This window comes from Indicator indicator, chromosome 10, assembly GCF_027791375.1.
Source record: "Indicator indicator isolate 239-I01 chromosome 10, UM_Iind_1.1, whole genome shotgun sequence".
NCBI lineage: Eukaryota > Metazoa > Chordata > Aves > Piciformes > Indicatoridae > Indicator > Indicator indicator.
In genome coordinates this window covers 34,317,731-34,345,433 of record NC_072019.1, presented here as the reverse complement: position 1 = coordinate 34,345,433, position 27,703 = coordinate 34,317,731, and the positions used below count along the sequence as shown (strand labels likewise).

Here is a 27,703-nt window from a genome sequence, read left to right as displayed (position 1 = left end):
AAATACTAGCAGATAGGTTTTAAAGCCTACTTTGAGTTGATTAATCATAACGTGATACTAAGGAAGTGGGAGAGGCATATCCAAAGTTGGACAGGTGGACACCATATCCTATAAATCAGCTGAGAATCTGGTCAAGAAAGCTTTGTGTAGCACAGCTCATTCGAAGAAGCTAGCTTGGGACTGCCCAGGGAGGTGGTGGAGTTGCTGTCCCTGGAGGTGTTTAAGGAAAGATTGGATGTGGCACTTAGTGACATGGTGTGGTCCATGTGGTGGTGTTGGGTCATAGGCTGGACTTGATGATCTCAGAGGTCTATTTTACCCTCAGTAATGTGAAAGATGAAAGCAGGTGGTTTGTTTTTTGGGTTTTTTTTGGGGTTTTTTTTGTAAGCAATGAATTACCTTTTTTTTTAAAAATCCAGATCAAGTTTGGATTTTTTCCTGCCGATTCCAAAATCTATCTCCTGTCATGTAGTTGGCTCTGGTATCAAAGATGAACTTGGGACAGCTGTCAGGAGGACATTCTCCAAGGACACAGCAGCCTCTGTGTAATACTGTAGTGCAGCTTTGTACCCTCGTTGTTGTAAGTATTCGACCCGCCCCTGGTCAATCAGCAGCTTGCAGAGGTGGCCTATTTGCTTTCGTTCTTCAACAGTAAGCATCCTGGTTTCATGACAAGGAGGCAAGAACAAACAACATGGGTCAGAAGAGTTTTGTTAGTTAACATTAAGTGTAGAAAAACTGCTGCTCAGGCAAGCATCACTGTTGAAATACCATGAAACACGTGTCCATGCACATGTGCATTTTTAAAGTAGGGTATTTCTGCACATGTAGTAAAGGGTTTCTGCAAAATCATAAAATGGTCCAGGCCAGAAGGGATCTCCAAAGCTCATCCAGTCTGACCTCCTCACAGTCAGCAGGGACATCCCCAACTAGATCAGGCTGCCCAGGGCCTCATCGAGCCTCACCTTGAATATCTCCAGGGAAGGAGCCTCAACCACCCCCCTGGGCAACCTGTTCCAGTGTTCCACCACCCTCATAGTAAAGAACTTTTTCCTCACATCCAATCTAAATCTGCTCTGCTCTAGTTTGAAGCCGTTGTCTCTCGTCCTGTCCCTGCAGCCCTTTGCAAACAGTCTCTCTCCAGCCTTCCTGTAGCCCCCTTCAGGTCCTGACAGGTTGCTATTAGGTCTTCCTAGAGCCTCCTCTCCTCCAGGCTGAGCACCCCCAGCTCCCTCAGCCTGTCCTCATGGCAGAGCTGCTCCAAGCCCCTGATCATTTTTGTGGCCTTCCTCTGGATCCTCTCCATCAGGTCCATGTCCTTCCTATACTGAGGGCTCCAGACCTGCACACAGGGCAGAGCAAAGTGGCAGAATCACCTCTCTGGCTCTGCTGGCAGTGCATCTTTTGATGCAGCCCAGGATATGATTTGCCTTCTGTGCTCACACTACCTGCTCATGTCCAGTTTCTCATCCATCAGCACCCCCAAGTCCTTTCCTCAGGGCTGCTTTCTATCACCTCCTCCCCCAGTCTGTATTGACAGTGAGGACTGTGCCATCCCAGGTGCAGAACCCTGCACTTGCTCTTGTTGAACCTCCTGAGATGCACCTGGGCCCAGCTCTCCAGCTTGTCCAGGTCCCTCTGGATGCCATCCTGTCCCTCTGGTGTATCAACAGCACCACTCAACTTGATGTCATCTGAGTCATTTTGAGGGCCCAAAGCAGTTTCCTATACCACTATACATCATTCTGTTTTTTTGCAGAAGTCCATTTGACATTAAAAAAAAAAAATTACATACCCTTGCAAAGTGTCAGAAGCAGTCTCTGTCTTGCTGAATGTTTGGTCATGTTCTTCTGTGTCATTAGTTTGGTCTTCACTTTCTTCGCTTGCAGAGGCTTTGGCTGTGGTTTCTCGCATGCCACAAGTGGCCCAGCTGCTCATTCTCTGGAAATAATGGAATTCTACTGGCCCAAGTCCTACTGATCTAAAGAACTCTCTGCCTACATAATGTGTCCAGTCACACTTGTGATGGCAACACAGTGCAATAACAATTCCAGCTACAGGCTTACAGTCGTCTTGATTGCATTCCTTAGCAGAAGAACTATTAGAAGCCTCCTCTGCCTCATCACTCTTAGTGCGTTTTGGTGCAGGCTCTTCATCTGCTCCATCACAGCAAGCTGTATAACTTTCAACCAAGCATCTCAAAGCAAGATCTGGGAAAAAAAAAACAAACATTCATACCCACAAAAAAAAAGAAAGAGCAATGAATAGCATGCCATTATTTATACAGGCTCTGTCAAGGTTAGGAATGTGCTTCCCACAAGAAGAATAGAAGCATACATCACAGACTGGGCCCTAATGCAATTTTAAGGATAGCTAAAAATTAACAAGCATGCTTTTAAAACATGAAAACCCTAAATGCTAAATGAGTATTACAGAATCACAGAATGTTAGAGGTGGGAAGGGGCCTCTGGAGATCATCCGGTCTAACTCCCCTGCCAAAAGCAGGATCACCCAGGGTAGTCTGCACAGGAATGCATCCAGGTGGGTTTGGAAAGCCTCCAGAGAAGGAGATTCCACAATCTCTCTGGGCAGCCTGCTCCAGGGCTCTGTCACCTTCACTGTAAAGAAGTTTCTCCTCATGTTGAGTTGAAATCTTTCATGTTCAAGTTTGAACCCATTGTTCCTTCTTATTATTGCTGCTCACCACCCAAAAGAGCCTGGCCCCCTCCACTTGACACCCACCCCTCAGCTATTGATAGACATTGATCAGATCCCTTTCAGCCTTCTCTTCTGCAGACTAAACAGCCCCAGGGCTCTCAGTCTCTCTTCACAGGGGAGATGCTCAAGTCCCCTAAGCATCCTCCTGGCTCTCCCTTGGATTCTCTCCAGCAGGTCTCTGTCTCTTTTGAACTGGGGAGCCCCCAGCTGGACACAGGATTGCAGGGGTGGTCTCAGCAGGGCAGAGACGAGGGGGAGAAGAACCTTCCTCATGGAAAGGGAAATCAGACACTGGAATGGACTGCCCAGGGAGGTGGTGGAGTCACCATCCCTGGAGGTGTTTAAGGAAAGATTGGCTCAGTGTCATGGTCTGGTTGATGTGGTGGTGTTAGGTCAGAGGCTGAACTTGATGATCTCAGAGGTCTATTCCAGCCTCAATAAATCTGTGATTCCACTGAAGTCCACAGGTGTTTTTAGAATGTGTTTGCTACATTCAAGGACAAAAGGTTAGAGGCCAAGCAAAGCTTAGCAATGACAGTTTGGAAGATCAGTCCATTCAGATTCTAATACTGAGTATCCTGCAGTATCCCTGCTGTTAACACACATGGGTAATTCATACCTGTTGCAGCACCACACAAATGCTTCCCAATTCCTACCACTGGTAGCTTTTTCTTCTCCAGAATAGGTACCTTCTCTGTGATGGAAGGAAGAAAAAAGAAAATAAACACACAGAATCCACAACAACCTCAGAACCTCTGTTATTACAGTGGGGGCAATACTTTTTCCTGGAAAATACAGTTTCACCACACTTAAAATATAGAAATGTTTCCCACTATTGAAAAATACAGTGGTCTGTACAGGCAGTTATAAGCTCTTACAAAGAAAGTTTCTAAAACAAGTGAAGGGAATTGGGTGCTGTGGCTGAGAAGCATATTTCACCATTTCAGCTTTTCTGTTCTGCATATGAAACAAGCCAGGAATACATCTACTGATAAAAGGCACTCTCACAAGTAGTTTAGCTATGCTTAACACATTAAGGATATGCAGGACTTGCTTCATTCTGCACATCTAAAACAAACAATGCACAGGTGTTTAGTCCTGCAAGCTCTAAAAAACCTTCATCATGGTTTTGTTTGGATATTTATTTCTCAGCACTAAGAACAATCTTCAAAGCCAAGTACATCTGAGCATGCTACAGAGAAACTGACTTAAACTTCAGGACTCAAAATCTAACATTAAGCCTCTGCTTCAGAACTGTGCAAGCCATGAAGGAACTTACTCAAACATAAATGTTGAATGTCAACTTGAAGCCTTTCAAACACAGAATCTTTCCTTTTATGTTTTCCATCCACCTGCAAAACCAGAATAAGATCAGTAAGATCAGTAAGATCAGTAAGAAAAGTGTGTCCAGAAGATCCAGGGAGGTTCTCCTCCCCCTCTACTATGCCCTAGTGAGGCCCCACCTAAAATACTGCATCCAGCTCTGGTCTCCCCAGTTCAAGAGGGACAGGGATCTGATGGAGAGAGTCTCATGCAGGGCTCCAAGGATGCTGAAGGGACTGGAGCACTGCCCTATGAGGAGAGGCTGAGAGCCCTGAGACTGTTTAGTCTGGAGAGGAGAAGACTGAAAGGGGATTTAATAAACGTTTAGAAATACCTGTCTGGGGGTCAAGAGGGAGGGGACAGGCTCTGCTCAGTTGCATCCTGTGATAGGACAAAGGGCAATGGATATAAACTACAGCACAGGAGGTTCCACCTCAACATGAGGAGGAACTTTTTTACTGTGAGGGTCCCAGAGCCCTGGAGCAGGCTGCCCAGAGAGGTTGTGGAATCTCATTCTCTGGAGACTTTCCAGCCCTGTCTGGATGTGTTCCTGTGTGCCCTGTGCTGGATTCTCTGGTCCTGCTCTGGCAGGGGAGTTGGACTGGAAGATCTCCAGAGGTCCCTTCCAACCCCTAACATCCTGTGAGCTGTGATCATGTAGGGCTGGCTACTAATCATGGTAACTTTGCTCCAAGTATTAATGCCAGACTTCTTTCCTGTCAAGCTAACATCTGCACATTTCCATCATCATACACCTGGACTTTCTTTTAATACATTTGCTATTGGCAAAGTGTGGAATGTAAGCAATCCTGCTTCCAAACCTTAACATTTATAAAGGCTTTGTTTTATTTTTGGAGATAAAAAGCAAATACTAACAGCTTCAATGACAACAGCTTCAAAATCATGCTCTGCTACTGTAGCAGTGCCCTTTCATACCTTAAATCTTGTAGTTGCCCTTTCCACAAGTAAAAACTGAACATTGTCAGCATCCTGTAAGGCAACATCAACCCAGTGAGAGAGCTTTCCTCGCCCAGCTCCAAACTCAACAAAGCATCTTCCTGGGCCAAGTAAATGCAGTTTTTCCATGTTACCTAAAATAGAAGCCTACAAATATCAAAAGGTTATTATGAAGCATGCAAATGTATACACTGTGTATTGTAATGCCTGATAGAAAATGATTACTTCACCAGACTGCAGCAGACTTTATCAAGTCTTCCCTTCCACGAGGGCCTGGGGAATTATCTTGTGAGTACAGAGGAAAAGGGTTATGAATTACGGCTGGTCAGCATCACCCTGCTCTTCTTCCACTGCTCACATAACTCCACCCAGAAGTTTTTGGAATGGATTTTTAGGATCAAGTGCGTATCATAGCATTATTTTCTGCTGACTCTCAAAGTAGCCATCCAAAATAGAGTACAATAATGGGTTTTCTGTGAAGCATCGGTGCCTTCAGAGCTCACTCACCCTGCTGCAGTTACATATTTTGGCAATGCAGAGCATGGGAAGAAAGTACAGAAAACAGACATTTTTCACTTTCAAATTTTTCTTCCCAACACCTTCTGTTTTGCTGCAGTATGGAACCCATCTCCCTTAAAATTCCTGCTGTTCAATACACATTAAGAAGGCAGAAGGTAAACTCAGATTCTTCAATTCTTTTTATGCATCTGTTATACTACCAGGAAATCTAGGACTATCTCTTACAGAGAAAAAAAAGTAAACAATTCCTTTTACTTTTTAGCAAATGCAACATTTTACCTTTTGTAGCTCAGATTTATTATGAGTTGTTATAATAAGTAAAAATTCATATGAACACCACACAACTTGTAAATTCTGTATCCTAATAAACTTTTCTTACTGTGTAGTTAACAAAGCATCCATTTAAAGGTTATATGCATGCTATTAATTGAAAAGCATAATTATACAGCTATCAGTTACAGAGTTAGCAGATTGCCTCTATGTGGAGTAACTAGCATCATGCATGCACAGTCCCTCACATTTACAGCAGCAGAGCTACAGGTTTCAAAACATCTATAGCTGTGTCATGGTTAAACCCCAGCTGGCAATTAAGCACCATACTGCCATCACTCACTCCCCTGCCCCTCAGTGGTGTGGGGAAAAAATAAATTAAAAGACAGGTGGGGGTTGGTCTCTTCTCCCAGGCAACCAGTGACAGAACAAGAGGACGCAGTCTTAAGCTGCAGCAGGGGAAGTTTAGGCTCAAGGTGAGGAAAAAGTTCTTCACAGAAAGAGAGATTGGCCCGTGGAATGTGCTGCCCAGGGAGGTGGTGGAGTCACTGTGCCTGGAGGTGTTCAAAAAAAGCTTGCATGTGGCACTTGGTGCCATGGCTTAGTTGTCAGGAGGTGTTAGGTATTGGGTAATAGGTTGGACTTGATGATCTGTGAGGTCTTTTCCAACCTGGTGGATTCTGTGATTCCGTGAATTAATGGCTTGAGATAAGGACAGCTTAAAAGGAAGGGCAAATAATTCACACTAGCAGAATATACAAAACAATTGCTCAACACCTGCTCACCAATGCCCAACCAGTTCCTGAGCTGTGGTATTCCTTAGCCAGCTCCTCCTTATTTTATATACTGGGCATGACATCATATGGTATGGAATACTCCTTTGGCTCCTTTGGGTTATCTGTCCTTGCTATGTCCCTTCCCAGCTTCTTAGAATCAGAGAATCATCTGGGTTGGAAGGGACCTGCACAGATAGAGTAATTGGCCATTGGGATGTGCTGCCCAGGGAGGTGGTGGAGTCGCCGTCCCTGGAGGTGCTCAAAAAAAGCTTGGATGTGGCATTTGGAGCCATGGTTTAGTTGTCAGGAGGTGCTAGGTATTAGGTAACAGGTTGGACTTGATGATCTCTGAGGTCTTTTCCAACCTGCTTGACTCTGTGATTCTGTGACCTCCAAAGATCATCCAGTCCAACCCTCTCTGCAGTCAGCAGGGACATCCTCAACTAGATCAGGTTGCCCAGAGTCCTGTACAGCCTCACCTTGAATATCTCCAGGGAAGGAGCCTCAACCACCTCCCTGGGCAACCTGTTCCAGTGTTCCACTGCCCTCACGGGAAAGAACTTGTTCCTAACATCCAATCTAAATCTGCTCTGCTCTGGTTTCAAGCCATTGTCCCTCATCCTGTCCCTGCAGGCCTTTGCAAACAGTCTCTCTGCAGCCTTCCTGTAGCCCCCTTCAGGTACTGGCAGGCTGCTATTAGGTCTCCCCAGAGCCTCCTCTTCTCCAGGCTGAACACCCCCAGCTCCCTCAGCCTGTCCTCATAGCAGAGCTGCTCCAACCCCCTGATCATTTTCATGGCCCTCCTCTGGACCCTCTCCATCAGGTCCATGTCCTACCTATATTGAGGGCTCCAGACCTGGACACAGTACTCCAGGTGAAGTCTCATCAGAGCAGAACAGAGTGGCAGAATCACCTCTCTGGATCTGCTGGTAGCACATCTTTGGATGCAGCCCAGGCTGTGATTTGCCTTCTTGTGCACTCTCAGCCTCTGCTGGCAAGGACAGATGAGAAGCTGAGAAGTCCTTGACTTGCAGCTAAGCAGTGTTAGATACCAACTGAAACGTCAGGGTGTTATCAACATTATTCTTATCCTAAACCAAACCCACAGCACTGCACCAGCTACTATGAAGAAAATTCACTTGATTCCAGCCTAAAATCAGGACAACCTAGTAAATATAAAAAAATAAAGATAAACCATACCTGTTGCTTCAAGTGTTTGAAAGCAGATTCCCCATTCTTTGGGTCATTTAAGGCTTCTTGTAGGGCCTGGTGGGACAGTACTTGTTCCTTCAGGCTGAGTTCCAGGCCTGCATGCAAATGCAAAACCTTTAGGCATGGGTTTTCAAGAGTTTCTGGGTTTTCCACACCTATGTTAGAATATTCAGACACAAGGACTAACAAAATAGTCTGCTGGGAGCATAAACCTGTCATCATATTTCTAACATATTCTGCCTTTTTGTCTGTACTGAGATCATAGAATCATAGAATGGTCTGGGTTGGAAGGGACCTCCAAAGCTCATCCAGTCTGACCTCCCCCCACAGTCAGCAGGGACATCCCCAACTAGATCAGGTTGCCCAAGGTCTTGTCGAGCCTCACCTTGAGTATCTCCAGGGATGAGGCCTCAACCACCTCCCTGGGCAACCTCTACCACCCTCATGGTAAAGAACTTGTTCCTAACATCCAATTTAAATCAGTTCTTCTCCAGTTGGAAGCCATTGCTCCTCCTCCTGTCACTGCAGGCCTTTGTAAATATCTAAGTTGGAAACAACACAAAATGAAAGGAAATTAGCTATATCAACAAAGGACCAGTGTTTCATCCTTCTCTTGATCTAGCTCATTCTTCTGAGTAGAATTTAGCTGTTGGAGGATTGCCTGCATCTCAATGATAATTACTTCAGGTGTGTTTAGTGCCAAATGTCTCACATTTTCATAGATGTCTAAGAAGAAAAATAAGAATGGAATATTTAATCAATTCAGTTTGAAGCATCTCATATTCAGTAATAAGTAAACTCACCATTACTTGCTTTTTGCAACTTGATAATTAAGTTCTCCAGCTCCTCTTTGGACAGAGAAGAGATTGGTACCTTTTTAAGACAAAAACAACAAACAACCCAGTGCCACTCATTAATACAAAATCTTTTTATTTTTCCTAGTTCTTTAAATACAAGGTAAATTTCAACATGCTATACAGGAACTGAATTTGAGGACAAATAAATATACTCACTTGTTTTTCTGTTATTTCTGCTGCATCTTTTAAACCTGCATTGATATCTTGAACAAAGTAGACCTTTAGAAATCAGAAGAAAAGAAATTGGATTCTGTTAATTACCAGGAAACAAAAAGCTGATTTTTTTTCAGTCCTTTTATCAAGGTACATAGCAAAAGAAATTATTCCAAGTAATTTGGTTACTATAATTTGATCCCAAATCTCCAGCAGAAATGCTTGTTCTGGTTTTACATGATTGAATACATTCATAAGCTGTTGATGCTTGCTGGACTAGAGACCATTTTAAGGTTTCCAGGTAATACTGATAAGGCAGAAAGGCAGATGATAAAGAAATCATCCTTTGCTTTCTTGAAACAGCTGTTAAGACATAGATCCTATTCCAAACCTCAGCACTGGCTGCAACTGTCAGCCTAGATTTCCATAATTCATTGCAAGCTTGAGTGAAGCAGGCAGTTGGCTAGGGCAGCAGACAGCCAGAGGTGGAAAAAAAACCTAGAGCCTCCCTCTAGTTCTGCTTTCCAAGGAGAATTTCTCACCAAGTCTCTCAAATGAATAGCACTAAGAGAGACTTCTTAGAGAATATTTCTGAGGAAAATTAATTCATTGTTTTCATTTGTAACTAAGAGAACTGAAAAGCTGTACTGAAATAGAGTGAGGGGGGAACACAGAGGATGAGGAGACTGGAATGTGAATTTTATTTCAGCAACTACCTATAGAATTGTCAGGGTTGTAAGGAACCTCAAGGATTATCCAGTTCCAACCCCCCTGCCATGGGCAGGGTCACCTCACACTACATCAGGTTGCTCAGAGCTACATCATAGAATCATAGAATCAGTCAGGGTGGGAAGGGACAACAAGGATCATCCAGTTCCAACCCCCCTGCCATGGGTAGGGACACCTCACACTACATCAGGCTGGCCAGAGCCTCATCCAGCCTGGCCTTAAACACCTCCAGGGACGGGGCCTCAACCACCTCCCTGGGCAACCCATTCCAGGCTCTCACCACTCTCATGGGGAAGAACTTCTTCCTCATGTCCAGCCTGAACCTCCCCACTTCCAGCTTCATTCCATTCCCCCCAGTCCTATCACTACCTGATAGCCTAAAAAGTCCCTCCCCAGCTTTCTTGTGGCCCCCTTCAGATACTGGAAGGCCACAAGAAGGTCACCTCGGAGCCTTCTCTTCTCCAGACTGAACAGCCCCAACTCTCTCAGTCTGTCCTCATAGGAGAGGAGCTCCAACCCTCTGCTCATCCTGGTGGCCCTTCTCTGGACACCTTCCAGCATGTGCATATCCTTCTTGTAATAGGGGCTCCAGAACTGGACACAGTACTCCAGGTGGGGTCTCAGCAGAGTGGAGCAGAGGGGGAGAATCACCTCCCTTGCCCTGCTGGCCACACTTCTCTTGCTGCAGCCCAGGCTCTGGTTGGCTTTCTGGGCTGCAAGTGCACACTGCTGGCTCATGGTGAGCTTCTCGTCCACCAGCCTGGCCTTAATCAGCTTCCATATTGTCCTTACTGTAGAGCTTGCTAAGACTTCTGTCCTCCAGTTCACAGTTAGTGTCAGCAGAGAAAATTCTCTGCAGGGCTGCACTGTTTAGGGTTTTCACCTGAGTGGAGATAGTGCTGAATTTACACTGCACTTACTGGTTTGGGCTTCTCTCTTGAATTACATTTTTTTAAATGCTTCTGCAGTTGGTCTTCATACACAGTGCTAAAATCCAAGTGGAAAGATAATTAAATTAACAACATTTATCACGTGAACTCTGGTAAAGAATAAGAGAAGCATTTACACGTACTTACTGTTTGGGATCAAGAGGGCATGGAATTCTTTTTCTGTCATTTTCTTTCTAGTTATAAAAGAAAAGTTTTAGACACCACTTCAGCATGCATGCAGTGTTCCCGTTTTAGAAAAACTGTCGTGGGACATCTGAGTTTCATAAAACATCTATTCTGAGGTAGGTGAGATAATCAGAATGGAGTAACTGAGACAAGGCTTAAATGGATCTTAAAAGAATAAACCTATAATGTAATATGTAATGGCAACGTTACTGCTGGGCTGAAGCGATGGCTTTAGCACATCCAGGGCTCAAAGGAAGGTGCAGGCGCTGCCTCTCCTGCCTGTTGCGGGGCCAGCTGAGGCGGACATGCCAGCCCTGGCACCCTGGCGCGTCACCGGGGCTTGCCATCTGTGCCACTCCCTCGCAGAGAACCCGCGGCTCTCCTAAGACTTCCCCAGCCGGAGAAGGGGACCGGCAAGGCTCGGTACCTCCTGCTGCCCATGCTCTCCACAAAAGCGCCTCCCAGGAGCCGGGATCATCTTGCAGAAGCGGTTCTTCCTTTGCACGAAGTAGGCACAGCGTCCTCGCAGAGGGGAGCCAGGGTCCGGCACCGGCTGCTGCGCCGCCATTTTCCTCCCAGCAGCCCCTGCGGGCGCCGCCTCGACTCCATCTTGAGGCCCCTCCTCCGCGGGAGCCGGGCGCCAAACTCGAAGCGCAAGATGGCGGTGGAGAGCCTGTTCAACCGGCCGGTGTGTGTGCAACTGCGCTGCCAGGGCTGCGAGGAGAGGTGAGGGGCTGGATTGTGCCGCGCCGTGGGCTCTGGTTCGCTTTCCTTGCTAACTGTGCGGAAGCTTTATCGCGTTCCTTAGGAGACAGGCTGTGGGGCTCTTTACCGGGGCCCTGCGCTTTCTGCGAGCGGCGAGCTGAGTAGCTGTCTGCATTGCTCGTGCTTTGGGGGTGCTGATAATCAGGGCCCTCATTGTCAGAGAAAAGGAGACTGTATTGCTCGTGCTTTAGGGCTGCTGATAGTCAGGAGTCTCTGGGTCAGAGGAAAGGGGACGTGGTCGCAGCAAGGCGGGCGGTAGGTAGCGAGGGCTGGAGCGGCTGCTGTGGGTGCCTTGCCGGGCAGAGGTGAGGGAGGGAGCACCAATGGCGGAGAAAACGCAACGGGTTTGCAGAAGCACTGTGGGGGCTCGGGGACAAACTCGTCTCCTCCGCAGGCGCTACGAGGGCCGGGATTTCCGTCCCGGTCCTGCACAGGCCCTTGCAGCGCTGGCCATCCGGCAGGCCGGACCGATGTTTGCGCGTCTCCCGGGTCGCGGCGGTTGCCCCGTGGCAGGCCGGCCTCCTCTTCTCCCTAGCCTTACCGAGGCCTCCTGGAGCACGGCCAGCGTCCTCCTTACTGTCCCTACGGCAGGGGCCAGCCCACGTGATCTGTCGCGATCGGTTTGTGATTTGGGCTCGTCCGTGTGCATGGCTAAGCAGTGGTGGCTGGGAAAGCCGAGGAATATTTTACGTGCGTTGTTTGCTCAAAACACAGTGAACTGGAGTGATACAGGTTCTGTTTGGATTAGATGGTGTGTGCAGGCGTTAGGGCTATTGCGGCTTGTTTGTATCAGAAGGCCCAGAAAGGCTGATGGTGTATTTTGTAGTGCCAGTAACTTGCTCAGCAAGAAATAAAACAAGGCAAGGTACAGGATGATTAGCAGAAGTTTCAGCAATCGCTAATAAATTTCATCAGGCTTTTCAATAGGTTCTAGGCTCTGGACAAAGTTACAAAAGTTCTGCCTTGCTGTTTAAAGTTTGATAACGAGCAACAAAAAACCCCAATAACAACAACAACAAAACCCCAGAGAGCCCTGAGCTGACTGAGGAGCGGTGATAATAACTGAAACCGGGGGGCTTTCAGGTATTACTAGTAGTCATCAAGGGGAACCTTCTCGCTATATCAGCCTAAATTTTTTGTTTTCAGACATTCCTGTAATGTGGCTAGCAGCATATGTTATTGGGAGAATGTTTTCTCGATTTGTCACTAAGTTTCTTTTCTTTGTATGCAGGAGGTTAAATGTTCGAGTGACTATCGAGCTACTGTCGATTTCTAATCCCGTCCATAAAAAGGTTCGTGGATTATATTTGTGCCATTCCTTAGGTCTTATCTGCATTTCGTTGTTTAAGAGGACAAATTGGCAAAGGAAAAGCAAAATATTATTTCACTATGTTTGTCACTTTATTTTGGTATCACTTCTTGAGTAATTACGTTGTTTTGGTATGGTTATTCGTTCATTTGTTTTTCCCTAGCCTCTCTTTTAGTCTGGGTCTTAATAAACTTGCAAATTAAAAGTATTTGGAGAGCCTCAGAAAAACCTGTGTTACAAGTTTAAGAGCAGTCTCACTCGAAATCTACTCAATGCTATTTAAGAATGTAGAGCAGCAGTTCTCTTTGCAAAGTCCTCATCTTAACTAGCAAAAATGACAACTAGTGTCTTAACCTAACATTTTGCTTTTTATTGGTAAGTGTGTTAGTCCTTGAGTGTTTGGAATTTATCCCGTGGGGGTATACGAAGGAGGTCATGTCATAAATTTGCAGTAAAAAAAATAAAAATAAAATCTTCTTTCTCAGGAAAAATATCAGTGGTATGACTGCTGTAGGCTATAAAACCTTTTCTGTTTTGTGCCCAGTTTGTCACTTAACATTGTGGTAGATGGATGTACAGTTTAAGATTGGCTGTTAGTTGGATATAGTATTATCGAGTAAAGACTTGTTTGTGAAAGGAGTTCAGCATGGTTTTGGTAAGGTTCTGATGGCTGTAACAGTGATAGTATTAAGTATGAAAAAGAAGTTCTGTTAAGACCTGCTTACCAAGTTGCAGCCTCTATCAGGAGGAGTGTGGCAGTACATTGGTGAGTGATCAGCCTAAAAAGGTAACTAACTTCACATGCTTGGATCAGTTAATGGGACATCAAACCAAGCAGGTGTTCTTATCCTACTCAACAGCTGTGCTCAAGCTGGTTTGGGCTGGTATTAGTTTTAACACAAACTAGCTGCATGTGTTAATCCCCAAGCTGGTTTATACATCTCCAGATGAGAGTTTTGTTCATGTTAGTGGGATAGAATCATAGAATCAGTCAGGGTTGGAAGGGACCACAAGGATCATCCAGTTCCAACCTCCCTGCCATGGGCAGGGACACCTCACACTAGATCAGGCTGGCCAGAGCCTCATCCAGCCTGGCCTTAACCACCTCCAGGGATGGGGCCTCAACCACCTCCCTGGGCAACCATTCTAGGCTCTCACCACTCTAACGGTGAAGAACTTCTTCCTCACATCCAGTCTTAATCTACCCATTTCTGGTTTTGCTGCATTCCCCCCAGTCCTATCACTCCCTGACACCCTAGAAAGTCCCTCCCTAGGTTTCTTGTAGCCCCCTTCAGATACTGAAAGGCCACAAGAAGGTCTCCTCAGAGCCTTCTCTCCTCCAGACTGAACAGCCCCAACTCTCTCAGTCTGTCCTCATAGGAGAGGAGCTCCAGCCCTCTGCTCATCCTCGTGGCCCTTCTCTGGACATGTTCCAGCATGTCCATATCCCTCTTGTAATAGAGACTCCAGAATTGGATGCAGTACTCCAGGTGGGGTCTGAGCAGAGCAGGGGGGGAGAATCACCTCCCTCAACCTGCTGGCCACACTATGTAAATTACTGAAACATACTTCAGTCCGTATATGCACATGTGCTGTGATCACACTTTGGTTATGTTGGAAGAGCTGTTAGATTTCTATTTCATTTCTTTCCTCTGTGAAGGAATATTAGAGTCTTCACACAGGTTTGTGCCTCCTTAAAGAGAGCAGGTGCCTGTGCCTGATGTACCAGGTGCTTTGCAGAACCTTTAATGACAGTGACCTTGGCAGCCAAGGCAGTTTTTCCAAAGCACTATGCAGACCTCCAGCAAATGAGTTTCTTTTTTAAAAGCTAGGCAGCATAATGATACAATTTCCCTCACCAGCTTACTGAACTTCAACTGTACCCATTTTGTTTGCTTTGTGAAGCTCTGTGTTCAAATACATAAGCTATTCAGAAGATGGTTTCTTAAACTTTTAGGAGCAGTATGCTCTGAAAAGCTTCCAGTTACGGGAATTACGTGTTTGTGATCCACTACAATGGACTGCTAGGCCTACACTTCTGCTTCATGGTAGGGAAAAAATAGCAAATGGTTTTATTTCTGATGAAGACACACTGAATTTTGAAAACTGCTGCTCAAAGCTGAAGGTTTTTATTTGGTATTTTTTTGTGAGAAATATTTTTTGTGATTTTTTTTTTCCACTGTAGTATTTGAAGTTGTGCTAAACATTAATGTTTTCTATCTTCTAAATTAGTTGCCACAATTCTATCTTATTTTTGATTAAGTAGTAACAAAAACAAAACAAAACAAAACAAAAACAAAACACCACATTAAATACTGTTTTCAGTATTGATTTACAATATTGAAGCAATCCTTCAGGATGGTTTGTAGTATTTTAAATCTTATTTAAATGTCTGTCTTTCCAGGATTTAGCTGTTAGATTGACTGATGATACTGATCCTTTTTTCCTTTATAACCTGGTCATATCTGAGGAAGATTTTCAAAGGTAAGTATGATTACGATGTCTTGTCCATGAAATATTTCTAAATGGCAGGAAAAAAAAGAGAATGAAGGAATATTTTTAGCTTAGAATGGTCCATCTTATAGTTTAGGTTCTAGCATTTTTCACTCCTGGAGTTGTGTCAGTGTTCTCTTTGACCAGAAACAGCCAAGCAAAGGAAGGTGATTGGTTCAGGATTAGACAGATGAGTGACAGAATCCTGATGTTAAGTTCCCTGCATAGCAACAGTACCACAGTTTATATTGCTATTTGCATTTTCTGTGTATCACAGCTGCTTCTTACAGACTATTGTATGTGTGTGAGCTATTCCAAGGAATAATTGCAACAGGAAGGTCTGTTGATGTGGATTCATAGACTTGAGCCTTTGTCTTAAGGGTTTGTTGCACAGTAATTGTACATTTGGGTCTCATTTTATTTGCTCAGGATTTGATGAAATTTGGACACCAGGCATGAACAGTTCAGCTTTGTGATTTGGTGGCTGGGTTTTGGTTGATTTTTTTGGGTGTGGTTTGTTGTTGTTGTTGTTTGGGGTTTTGGGTTGGTTTTTTGTTTTTTGTTTTTTTTTTGGTCTGGTTTGACCTGATTTTTAAAGAGAGTGATCTGTGTGTGGGTCAAAAGGCAAAAGTAAAACGCTGTTGGTAGAACAGATACACAAAGTGTTATTATGCTGGGTATGCCTTTGTGCATACGTGAATCTTTCTGTCTTTACTGTGTCAGTGGTGAAGGTGCATAATTAAATAAGCAGGCAGATAAAGTCTTGATAATGGTTGGGTGTCCCCTCATTGTATTTTGCTTCTCCCTTGCACTCCCATCCACTAACTGTACCCCTCTTTGCTGTAAGGAAGTCCACTCAAAGGAGCATGTTTGTTGTGCCCCAGTAGCTTCTTTCCTTTTCCTTAGTACAAACCTTTTGCAAGAACTCTTATAATCAGAAATATTCTCTGATGGTTATCCAAGACATGGTCACATTTGTTCTGTGTTCAGGATTGAAGATAGCATGCTGGCAAGCTTCAATGATGCTCTCAGAATTAGTTCTTTCTATGAATGTAGACGAAATGCTTTATAGGAAATAAATCACTTTCATTATAGTGCTAATACTTTATTTCTCCAATCTGTTTATACAGTTTAAAATCCCAGCAAGGTCTCTTGGTAGACTTCTCTGCTTTTCCACAAAAATTTATAGATCTGCTTCAGCAATGCATTCAAGAACAGAGCAAAGATATGCCAAGGTAGGTAATAAGTGAGTGCCACGTTCTTAAAACACTTATTAGTGATACAGACTGAGAAGGGTCAGCAGAGCAAGGGTAATTCAACCATCCTCTGTGGATGTTACTAACAAAACCTAAGTCTTGGGAGAACTGAGCAGTGAAATTGTCTAGTATGAAATCTCCAATTCAAGTTGAAGCTGGCAAGCTTCACAACTGAGCAGATGTGCAAGGATGCAGCACTGGTCTTTTTCTTATTATCTTCTCAATTAATGCTAGAGAGTTAATCTGAATTTGATGGATCAAGGTGTAAATCATTTTGTTTCACAGTACAAGCCAAAGTTTTAAGGCATTCTGACAAGGATTTTTTTGTTGTTGTTGCTGGTTTTCTTTAATGTCAGTGTTCAGCTATTAGGATGTGCAGGGGGAGACCTGAGGTCCACTCTTCCCTGTAGTGGCCTTTTCATATGTTATTTTTGTATGTGTGGGTGCTGAGGAAATCCAGGCATGGCTTTCAGGGGTGCCATTGGAATTTAGACTTCAGTCCAGGGTGGCAATGAGTAAAAGAGGTTAGTTTTAAGATTTACTGTTGATCTGCATCATTTGCTTGCAGATAACCTGGGGCTGTTTAGTCTGGAGAGGAGAAGACTGAAAGGGGATCTGATCAATGTCTATCAATATCTGAGGGGTGGGGGTCAGGAAGGAAGGGAGAGGGACAGGCTCTGCTCACTTGTGCCCTGTGATAGGACAAGGGGCAATGGATGTAAACTACAGCACAAGAGGTTCCACCTCCACATGAGGAAGAACTTCCTTACTCTGAGGGTCTCAGAGCACTGGAACAGGCTGCCCAGAGAGGCTGTGGAGCCTCCTTCTCTGGAGACTTTCAGTCTCTGTCTGGATGTGTTCCTGTGTGACCTGTGCTGGATTCTATGCTCCTGCTCTGGCAGGGGGTTGGACTGGAAGATCTCCAGAGATCCCTTCCAACCCCTAATATCCTGTGAGCCTGTGATTTCCCTACTCCAGTAGTCAGGCCATTTCCTGAAGGAAAATTAATTTTACTAGGTTGTAGGATATGTGGAAGTCAGGAGTCTGTTTTCCTTTTGAATTTGGTCACAAATGCCTTGCTTGGTTTTGGACTCCTAAGTCTGAGAAGGACTTTTGAAAATTTACAGATAAACAAAGTTTTGTATATTTCTTGTTAGAAGGGGCAAGCAGTTTATATTCATGGCATTAACAACCTTTTATTGCACATGTAATAATCTAGTTGAACTGAAAATAGCTTGTCCAATCCACAGGTAGTTTCACAAAAATAAATATGCTAAACATTTTTTTTTCTCTAGGTTTTTGCTGCAGTTAGTTTCTTCAGCATCTGTTCTAGATCACACACCTGTCTCTCTGAATGTAGTGGAAACCAACCCTTTTAAACATCTTACCCATCTCTCTCTCAAATTCCTACCAGGAAATGACACAGAAGTAAAGAAATTTTTAGCCAGCTGTTTGAAATGCCTTAAGGTAAACTGAAAGCCTTGACACTCTGTGTGCTTACTATCCAATTGTATGCAGTTGTTTGGGTGCATCTTATAAAACTAAATTGTTGCTGTCTCTCTAGCAGTGACAATATTCTGCCTGTTCAGCCAAACACTATAGTTTGAACTGGCAACAAACAGGGTGTTTATACCTGCAGTGTATGTCCTGTGCAGCTCTGGGATGCTTATGCTTCAGTGTCTCCAGCTTCTCAGCCTGCTGGTTGCCATCCGCTGAACTCCCAATGTCTTCTGTCAGCAGCTGGCTTTAGGAAAGCCTGCCTGTGCCTGTAGTTCTAAGGCTTTGTAGACTTCAAAGGGGCTAGTGGCCATGAACCACAGATTGAATTGGAATGTTGATGCAGTTGGTAGCATGCTAGGTTTTACTTAATGAGGAATGAATGGCCTCATGGTTTCACTGTTGTCTGTTCCAGTTTCATAACCTGGGATTTGTGTCTGTGCTCCTGTGCTGTCATGTTTATAGCCATCCAGAAGCTATTTTAATAACAGGAATTTACAGCATCTCAGTTAGTTTGTTGTTCATGCAACTCCTTTGTAAACAAATCTTTATGATACTATTTCCTTATAGAAACTTGGTAAGAATAAAACAAGGCTTTTACCATGTGAGCCAGTGCATTTTCTTTTTACATTTATTGTATCTTAGTTAATATTAAGTTTATTTAATAAGATGATTTTCCTCAAATGTGATGGTTCTGTGGTTGCTTAGGCAGGGTATGCTGATAAAATGGGAGCTAAACACTACTTGTGTTTTGGGAGCTAAGGATTTCACTTGATGAAACTTTTGTACACAGGAGGACAAAACCAATTTGGAAGAAAAACTTAGAAAGACTGAGGAGGATCTTACCAAACAACTTAGCTACACTCAGCAGGTAATGTGAGTTTTTAATTTGTTGTAAGTTGCACTTTTTTTTGATCTGTGGAAAATGTCTGACCAACCTGATAGCCTTTTATGAGGACATAACCAGGTGGATAGATCATGGTAGAGCAGTGGATGTGGTTTGTCTTAATTTCAGTAAAACACTGACACCATCTCCCACAGACTCCTGACAGCAAAACTGAGGCAGTTGTGGTCTGGATGACTGGGGGGTGAGATGGATGGAAACTGGTTGAAGGAAATAAGTTACAGAGCTGTGGTCAATGGGACAGAGTCTGGGTGGAGGCCTGTGTCTAGTGGAGTCCCTCAGGGGTCAGTACTGGGACCAGTTTCATTCAATGTATTCATCAATGAGCTGGATGAGGGCACAGGGAGCACTGTCAGCAAGTTTGCTGAGGACACAGAACTGGGAGGAGTGGCTGACACAGGAGGGTTGTGCTGCCAGTCAGCCAGGCTTAGACTGACAGTGGGACAGGGAGAAACTGAATAAAATTCAACAAGGGCAAGTGTAGAGACTTGTACCTGGGAAAGAACAACCCCATGGAGCAGGATAGGTTGGGAACTGAGCTGTTGGAGAGCAGTGAAGGGGAAAAGGACCTGGGGGTCCTGGTGGATAGAGGGGGTGACCATGAGCCAGAAATGTGCTCTTGTGGCCAAGAAGGCCAATGGCATCCTGGGGGGGATTAGAAGGGCTGTGGTTGGTAGGGGAGGTTCTCTTCCCCCTCTACTCTGCCCTGGTGAGGCTGCATCTGCAATATTGTGTCCAGTTCTGGGCCTCTCAGTTCAAGAAGGACCTCAGGGAGCTTCTTGAAAAGACTGCAGTGCAGAGCCACAAAAATGATTAAGGGAGTGGAACATCTTCTTTATGAGGAGAGCCTGAGGGAGCTGAGGGCTCTGTAGCTTGGAGAGGAGGAGCCTGAGAGGTGACCTCATTGCTGTTGATAAAGATGTGCAGGGGGAGTGCCAAGAGGCTGGAGCCAGGCTCTGCTGGGTGATGCCCAATGCCAGCACAAGGGGCAGTGGTGGAAGTTGAGGCAGAGGAAGTTCCATGGAAACATGAGGAAACATTTTTTCCTGGTGAGAGAAGAATGAATGTACTGACTGATGCTTAAGTTCCTAACACCTGTCTCTGCTTTGTCAAACAGAACTTGTCTGAGAAGAGCCGAGAATTAGACAAACTGAAAAATGAATGGAACTCATACACTACAGCTCTGACAAACAAACACACACAGGAGATGACAAATGAAAAGGAAAGAGCTCTCCAGGTATGACAGCAGAAAAAAAACTGTCAATGTGAGTAGTTTCTAGCTTAATTTTCAGATTAATTTAGTAACTACTTCATTCCTTTGCTTCTCATAGGCACAAGCTCAGTACCAACAACAGCACGAACAACAGAAGAAGGAGTTAGAAAATTTGCATCAGAAAAGTATTCAGCAATTGCAGAACAGACTTTCAGAACTTGAGGTCATCAATAAAGATCTAACAGAAAGGAGATACAAAGGAGACTCCACAGTCAGAGAACTGAAAGCAAAGCTTTCTGGAATAGAAGATGTATGGCTTATTAATTTCCACAACAAACTTAACTGTTTTTACAGCCTGCCTGTGGATGTAATGTAAAATATCAGTATACGGAGTTTGTTTAGCTCCTCCTCGTTCCACACTGCATGCTATTTAGATACAGCATTTTAAATTACAGGTTTTCTTAAAAAAAAAACAAAACTATAAATAAAATTCTTTCCCCCTGTGCTAGGAATGTCAAAGAGCAAAGCAGGAGGTGATGTCACTGCGTCGGGAGAACACCACTCTGGATGCTGAGTGCCATGAAAAGGAGAAGCTCATTAATCAGCTACAGACACGGGTTGCTGTCCTGGAACAGGAGATCAAAGATAAAGATCAGCTCATTGTTAGAACCAAGGAAGTGTTAGATGCCACCCAAGAACAAAAGGTTCCTTCCAGTTTCAAAATTATTTTCTCTAATGCTCTGCAGAACCTTCTAATTGCAGGCTCTATAGATTGGCAGCTGACCAGTTTTTATGAATGCAGCAAATGAGCACTTTGGCCACACCAACCCCATGCAGTGCTGCAGGCTGGGGACAGAGTGGCTGGAGAGCAGCAAGGAGGAAAGGGACCCTGGGGGTACTGGTTGACAGCAGCTGAACATGAGCCAGCAGTGTGCCCAGGTGGCCAAGAAGGCCAATGGCATCCTGGCCTGGATCAGCAATAGTGTGGCCAGCAGGAGCAGGGAAGTAATTTTCTCCCTGTACTCTGCACTGGCTAGGCCACACCTTGAGTCCTGTGTCCAGCTCTGGGCTCCTCAGTTTAAGAAGGGCATTGAGATGCTGGAAGGTGTCCAGAGAAGGGCAACAAGGCTGGGGAGGGGTCTGGAGCACAGCCCTGTGAGGAGAGGCTGAGGGAGCTGGGGGTGTTTAGCCTGGAGAAGAGGAGGCTCAGGGCAGACCTCATTGCTGTCTACAACTACCTGAAGGGAGGTTGTAGCCAGGAGGGGGTTGGTCTCTTCTGCCAGGCAACAGTGACAGAAGGAGAGGACACAGTCTCAAGCTGTGCCAGGGGAGGTTTAGGCTGGATGTGAGGAAGAAATTTGTCCCAGAAAGAGAGATTGGCCCTTGGGATGTGCTGCCCAGGGAGGTGGTGGAGTCACCATCCCTGGAAGTGTTTAAAAACAGACTGGATGAGGGATTCAGTGCCACGGTTTAGTTGATTAGATGGTGTTAGGTGATAGGTTGGACTTGATGATCTGAGAGGTCTTTTCCAACCTGGTTAATTCTGTGTAAATAAGCTTTCAAATGTAGTTAAAGATTCTAAATTACGGCATCAAAAGTATATTGGATTCAGTTTTACAAAGTGTAAAGTTACTGTTTCTGGTACTGTTGTGATACCAGAGTGAAATTAGTGGAACTTTTTGTAAACCAACCCCGTGGATCAGTTGAGATCCTGTGTCTTTTGAGAAGCAGGGATTAGTTCTCAGAATTATTGAGGTTCTACTTGAAATCATCACAGCTTGAATATTTTTAATATTCTTCTCAAGGCAATACTGGAAGAAAGTACTGAGAAAAAACAAAGTCATGTTGAGAAGCTAGAGTCAACAATTAAGTCACTGTCAGCTGAACTTCTTAAGGTTTGTTTAAACATGCCCTTGTCTTTGTGAAATGTCTTCCTCATTTTTAGGTGTTTCTTTCTGAGAATATCTGATTTATTATTTTATTTTTTTTAATAGGCTAATGAAATTATCAAGAAGTTACAAGGAGATCTGAAAACTCTCATGAGTAAATTAAAATTGAAAAATACAGTAACAATCCAACAGGAGAAACTACTGGCAGAGAAAGAAGAGAGACTGCAAAAAGAGCAGAGAGATTTGCAGGAGATGGGACAATCCCTTCGAATGAAAGAGCAGGAGGTACTGTGAGAAGTTAATCCTCTGGCCTGGAAATGCCACTGTGTGTGCTGCTTTGTGGGTTTTAACTGAGGTGCAGCAGAGAATCTACTCTTGGTTAATGTTTTGTTTAAATCTAATCAGTTTATGAGGGGTGGTTGTTAAAGTGATTTGTAAGTGTGGTCCATCCATGCTGAAGAAAACTAAATCTGTATTAAGAGTGCAAGAGAATAAGCATCCTTTAACAGGCATATTCCTGTCAAACTTGGTAAAGAGAGTCAAAAACAGGAGCAGAGTGAACTTTTTCTTCCATTAAGTGTATTCCCCTGCTCAGAGTCTGTGCTTGCTTTATTCATAGAAGAATTGAGGTTGAAAAAATTCTGGCTATCATCTTGTCAAGACCCTAGCTAGAAGTAGGCCTTATGGCTGGTGGATGAGAAGCTCACCATGAGCTGTCAGTGGACACCTGCAGCCCAGAAAGCCAAGCAGAGCTGCATCAGGAGAAGTGTGGCCAGCAGGGCAAGGGAGGGGATTCTCCTCCTCTGCTCAGCTCTGCTCAGACCACACCTGGAGTACTGCATCCAGTTCTGGAGCCTTTATTTACAAGAAGGATCTGGAGGTGCTGGAACAGGATGATCAGAGGGCTGGAGCTCCTCTCTTATGAGGACAGACTGAGAGAGTTGGGGCTGTTCAGTCTGGAGAAGAGAAGGCTCCGAGGTGAACTTCTTCTGGCCTTCCAGTATCTGAAGGGGGCTACAAGAAAGCTGGGGAGGGACTTTTTAGGCTATCAGGGAGTGATAGGACTAGGGGGAATGGAATAAAGCTGGAAGTGGGGAGATTCAGACTGGATGTGAGGAAGAAGTTCTTCCCCAAGAGAGTAGTGAGACACTGGAGTGGGTTGCCCAGGGAGGTGGTTGAGGCCCCATCCCTGGAGGTGTTTAAGGCCAGGCTGGATGAGGCTCTGGCCAGCCTGCTGTAGTGTGAGGTGTCCCTGGGCATGGCAGGGGGGTTGGAACTAGAGGATCTTTGTGGTCCCTTCCAACCCTGACTGATTCTATGGTTCTATGAGTCTAAGAATGACACTGCATTTGTGAAAAAATGAGATCACAGGGTGTTATGGGTAGGAAGGGACCTGAGGAGATCTTCCAGTCCAACCCCCCTGCCAGAGCAGGACCAGAGAATCCAGCACAGGTCACACACGAACACATCCAGACAGGGCTGGAAAGTCTCCAGAGAAGGAGTCTCCACAACCTCTCTGGGCAGCCTGTTCCAGTGCTCTGGGACCCTCACAGTAAAGAAGTTCTTCCTGTGCTGTAGTTTCCATCCATTGGCCCTTGTTCTATCTCAGGGCACAAGTGAGCAGAGCCTGTCCCTTCCTTCCTGACACCCAACCCTCAGATATTGATAGACATTGATTAGATCCTCTCTCAGTCTTCTCTCCAGACTAAACAGCCCCAGGGCTCTCAGCCTCTCCTCACCAGGCAGTGCTCCAGTCCCTTCATAACCCTCATAGCCTTCCCTTGGACTCTCTCCAGCAGATCCCTGTCCCTCTTGAACTGGGGAGCCCAGAACTGGATGCAATATTCCAGGTGGAGCCTGACCAGGGTAGAGTAGTGGGGGAGGAGAACCTCCCTCAATCTGCTGAACACACTTATTTCTCTAATTTTAGAGCTTTTTAGTTATATTTTTCTTTACTTTTTTTATTCAATTTGTGGTTTCTAGTAGGTCCTGATGGTGTTAAAAATTATTATGGGAATCTTGCAGGTTTGCAAGCTGCAGGAACAGCTCGAAACTACAATGCAAAAGCTGGAAGAAAGTAAGCAGTTGCTGAAAACCAATGAAAATGGTAGGTGTATGGAATTTCATTTCTCTCCCTGTAAGAATGCCATGGTGATCTAGCTGCTGCTGAAGATCAATGGAAGCAGCTGTATTGCTTTACCTGTGTTTGGTTTCTTGTAAAGAGCCACAGTTGCTGTCATTCATGGAAGATAAGGTGCTGTCTGTAGGGTTATGTGCAGCAGCCTAGAGCTGCAAGCAGAGAAAACTTCTTTGGCAGTTGGTGCTTGTGGTTACTTGGGGTGGTGTGCATGTGGTGGGTTAACTAGAGGAAGGAACCAAATGTAGGCATGTAGGAAGCTTGAACTAAAGGCTTTTCATAGGAGTAGGACTTCTAGTGATGCTTGAGCTGAAGGAGGAGAAATAGGCCCCCAGGCTGCCATGGTTTTTGAGGAAGGACTACTTGCTGGTTTGAACAGCTCACAAGAGGTAGGAAGTGAGCTTGACCTTTTCCTTCTCTCCTCAGTAATCACATGGTTAAACAAACAGATGAATGAAATTCAGATGGCAAAGAAGCTGGAGATTCCTGCTGGTGCTCATGGTGGTGTTAGGACTGCCATTTCACCTCATGGCATGGTAAGATGCAGCTGGAAATAATGTGGTTGTGGTGTAGTCACTGTTTCCTGAAATGCAAGGCCTGACAAGGAAGTAAAACCCCTTATCTTTTGTCTTCTTTGGGTGTGGTTTGGTTTTCCTTTTGAAAGTTGTCATTTATTAAAATATCCAAATCAATGCAAAATTGGCTTGGGAAAGATGAAGCACACTGTGGAGAGACAAAAAGAAGGCATTTTTGTTGTGAGGTTAACTTGCACACTGATCAGCTTTGTATGGATTGTACTATTTGAATATTCTTATTAGTGGTATTTACAGACATGAAAATAAAGAGTGAGAAACATTGCCTCCTGTCTTTTTGAAATCACAGAATGTTAGGGGCTGGAAAGCACCTCAAAAGCTTATCCAGTCCAACCCCCTGCCAGAGCAGGATCACCTGGAGCAGGTCACACAGGAAGGCATCCAGGCAGCTTTTGAATACCTCCAGAGAGGAAGACTCCACAACCCCCCTGGGCAGGGTTCTGTCACCCTCACAGGGAAAAAACTTTTCCTCCTGTTTCCATGGAACTTCCTCTGCCTCAACTTCCACCACTGCCCCTTGTGCTGTCATTGGGCATCACCCAGCAGAGCCTGGCTCCAGCCTCTGGGCACTCACCCTGCACATCTTTATCAACAGCAATGAGGTCACTTCTCACTCTCCTCCAAGCTACAGAGTCCTCAGCTCCCTCAGGCTCTCCTCATAAGGAAGATGTTCCACTCCCTTCGCTGTTTTTGTGGCTCTGTGCTGGACTTTTTCAAGCAGTTCCCTGAGGTCCTTCTTGAACTGAGGGGCCCAGAACTGGATACAGTATTCCAGATGTGGCCTCAGCAGGGCAGAGTAGAGGGGGAGGAGAACCTCTCTGACCTACTAACCACAGCCCTTCTAATCCACTCCAGGATGCCATTGGCCTTCTTGGTCACAAGAGCACATTGCTGGCTCATGGTCAACCTTCCATCCACCAGGACCCTCAGGTCCTTTTCCCCTTCACTGCTCTCCAACAGCTCAGTCCCCAACCTATCCTGCTCCAAGGGGTTGTTCTTTCCCATACCATACTGGTTCTTTTTGTTGTCCCTCTGTGTGCAGAGGTCTCTTCCTGCCTAGCATCTGCTGAGCTGCTTCTTCAGTGGTGGAAGGGTACATTCATGCAAAGGAGTCCCTGGTTTTCTATATGAATCCCTTTCAAGGTGCCTGGCTATTACAAGTTTATAATGGTTAGCTAAAGTGTGCTCACCTCATCTCATATTTCTTTTTAATTTCTTCATGTGCATCTAGGAAAAGTGCTGTTTTCTTCCCTTCTGGAAGGCTCAAATGAGCATCAGCTTTGTCCTAATTACTTGTTACCGTTGAATCTCTGCAGTTACATCAAGGATTTATTTTTCTCCCTTATGGTTGTGTTCTGTTTCTCTTACAGCCCGACCGGCCGTTCTTTCCCAGCTCAGGAATCAGTCCCCACGCTTCTCCTCCATACTCCTTCCAGAGCCTTCCAGAACCAGTGCACAACAAAAATATCACTTCACAGTGTGCAGTACCAAAGGTAGGTCCTTTGACTTTTCTGTTTGGTTAAGAATATTGATAGCGTAAAATAGTAAAGCTTCCTGTTTAGAGTCTCTCAAAACACATCCAAAGGTACCACTGTATATCCTAGCACTCTGAAACTCCCTTTCTTGAATGTCACTAGTAGCTGGTAAGAGCCAGTGCTTGCTTTTAGGTTGCTTACTCTTGCATGCTTTGCTGCACAGAAGTGCTGTGGCAAGGTATAGAAATGCTAAACCCTACAGAGTTCCCTCTGAATACTCTTCCTGATTGGCAGGAGTAGGTCTTTAACCTCCAGCTCTTCTGGTTCTGCAGATTCAGCTTTCCAGGATGAATCGATGTTCAGATGGTCAGCCAGTGACTGCAGCTGGCCATCCAGCAAACAAGGAGAAGTGAGTGTCATCTGCTGCGTTGGGAGTCTTGGGCTTGCTTTTATTCTTTTTAATGTGGCCATTCCTATGTGTCTGGACCTGAGCAGAACATGTCCAGTGGAAGCTACTCTGATCCTTCTGCATAGTCACATTAAGAAATACTGTGTCACAGCAAACTTTAAGCTTGATCTTAGGCTTGATCTGAGAAATTGCTCACAGAGAGATTTGCTATTGGAATGTGCTGCCCAGGGAGGTGGTGGAGTCAACGTCCCTGGAGGTGTTTAAGAAGAGACTGAATGAGGCACTTAGTGCCATGGTCTAGTTGATTAATTAGGGTTGGGTGATGATCTTGGAGGTCTCGTTCAACCTGGTTGATTCTGTTCTGTTAACTGGTCACTGAGTGGTTTGTAGATAGCAATTGAAGAGCCATGGTTTACCAGAGTAGGTTCCAAGAAACAAAAGTTCACTGTCCCTCTTGGTGACAGACCTAGGGCTCACCTTTAAATAATAAACATGATAGGAATGCAGTAGTTCCACTTCTAGTGCAGACTTTTTTGTATCCACACTTGTTAATGCACTGCTAACTACCTATTTGAAATGTTAATTAGTCTTTTTATTTCTAGTGGTGGAAATTTGGGGCTGGAACCAAAGTATTTGAAGAAAAAAGATGACAGCATTCCTTTACGAGGGCTCAGCCAAAATACACTTAGCTCAGGTAGGTATGGGAAGAGCGACAGGAGACCTTGTTTGTGATGTACTTAAGAGGTAATGATAGTTATGGTACTATGAACAGTGTCTTGTTTCTGCTCTTCCACAGAGTATCTGAAACCTTACCTATCAACAAAAGCCCAACCATCACCCAAAGCTGCAGGAACACCTGCCTCAGCTTATTTTCCTGGATAGCAGATGGGGCTCTTAAAGGAAGGTCTTGTTTTAACCATTTGGGGGATTTTTGGATGTCTTGTTATGTATTAGTAAAGTATTGATGTGAACTGACATGATTTAAGTCTGAATCTGGTTGAGAGAGATTTTATCTTGACTTTCCAGATGAACAGAGAGAAACTCTAAGTGGCCCCAGCCTTAGTGGGAACACCACTGTAGTTGTCACTGGGGCTCTCTAGAATTTTCTCTTAGCACACCAGAGACCCTGTAGTC

General features: G+C 44.8%; 2 protein-coding genes across 2 annotated transcripts; one reads left to right on the top strand and one right to left on the bottom strand.

Annotated features, from left to right (window-relative positions):
- Positions 1-464: 464 nt before the first annotated feature.
- Positions 465-11,197, bottom strand: TRMT13 (tRNA methyltransferase 13 homolog). The gene is made up of 11 exons (XM_054384578.1): positions 11,057-11,197; positions 10,591-10,637; positions 10,435-10,501; positions 8,789-8,851; positions 8,579-8,648; positions 7,764-7,870; positions 4,978-5,145; positions 3,998-4,070; positions 3,338-3,412; positions 1,796-2,210; positions 465-660 (listed from the first exon to the last, which is right to left on the bottom strand). Exons 1-11 carry the CDS (start codon positions 11,195-11,197, stop codon positions 465-467), a joined length of 1,422 nt encoding a protein of 473 aa, XP_054240553.1.
- Positions 11,198-11,287: 90 nt separating this feature from the next.
- On the top strand, positions 11,288-27,451 carry SASS6 (SAS-6 centriolar assembly protein). The gene is made up of 17 exons (XM_054384317.1): positions 11,288-11,355; positions 12,626-12,686; positions 15,108-15,187; positions 16,327-16,431; positions 17,748-17,919; positions 18,743-18,820; positions 19,971-20,090; positions 20,185-20,376; positions 20,576-20,770; positions 21,872-21,961; positions 22,061-22,240; positions 23,981-24,062; positions 24,519-24,628; positions 26,056-26,178; positions 26,493-26,569; positions 27,172-27,263; positions 27,366-27,451. The coding sequence occupies exons 1-17, from the start codon at positions 11,288-11,290 to the stop codon at positions 27,449-27,451; spliced, it is 1,911 nt and encodes a 636-aa protein (XP_054240292.1).
- The last annotated feature ends 252 nt before the right edge of the window (positions 27,452-27,703 follow it).

Coding starts and splice junctions, on each gene's coding strand:
- TRMT13 (XM_054384578.1), bottom strand. CDS start 11,197: ATGGCGGCGCAGCAGCCGGTGCCGGACCCTGGCTCCCCTCTGCGAGGA. Junction 8,852..10,434: donor CAAGAGAGAAGCCCAAACCA/GTAAGTGCAGTG, acceptor TGATTTCTAAAG/GTCTACTTTGTTCAAGATAT. Junction 661..1,795: donor GCTTCTGACACTTTGCAAGG/GTATGTAATTTT, acceptor TCATGAAACCAG/GATGCTTACTGTTGAAGAAC.
- SASS6 (XM_054384317.1), top strand. CDS start 11,288: ATGGCGGTGGAGAGCCTGTTCAACCGGCCGGTGTGTGTGCAACTGCGC. Junction 20,377..20,575: donor AGCTTTCTGGAATAGAAGAT/GTATGGCTTATT, acceptor CCCCTGTGCTAG/GAATGTCAAAGAGCAAAGCA. Junction 22,241..23,980: donor TTCGAATGAAAGAGCAGGAG/GTACTGTGAGAA, acceptor GGAATCTTGCAG/GTTTGCAAGCTGCAGGAACA.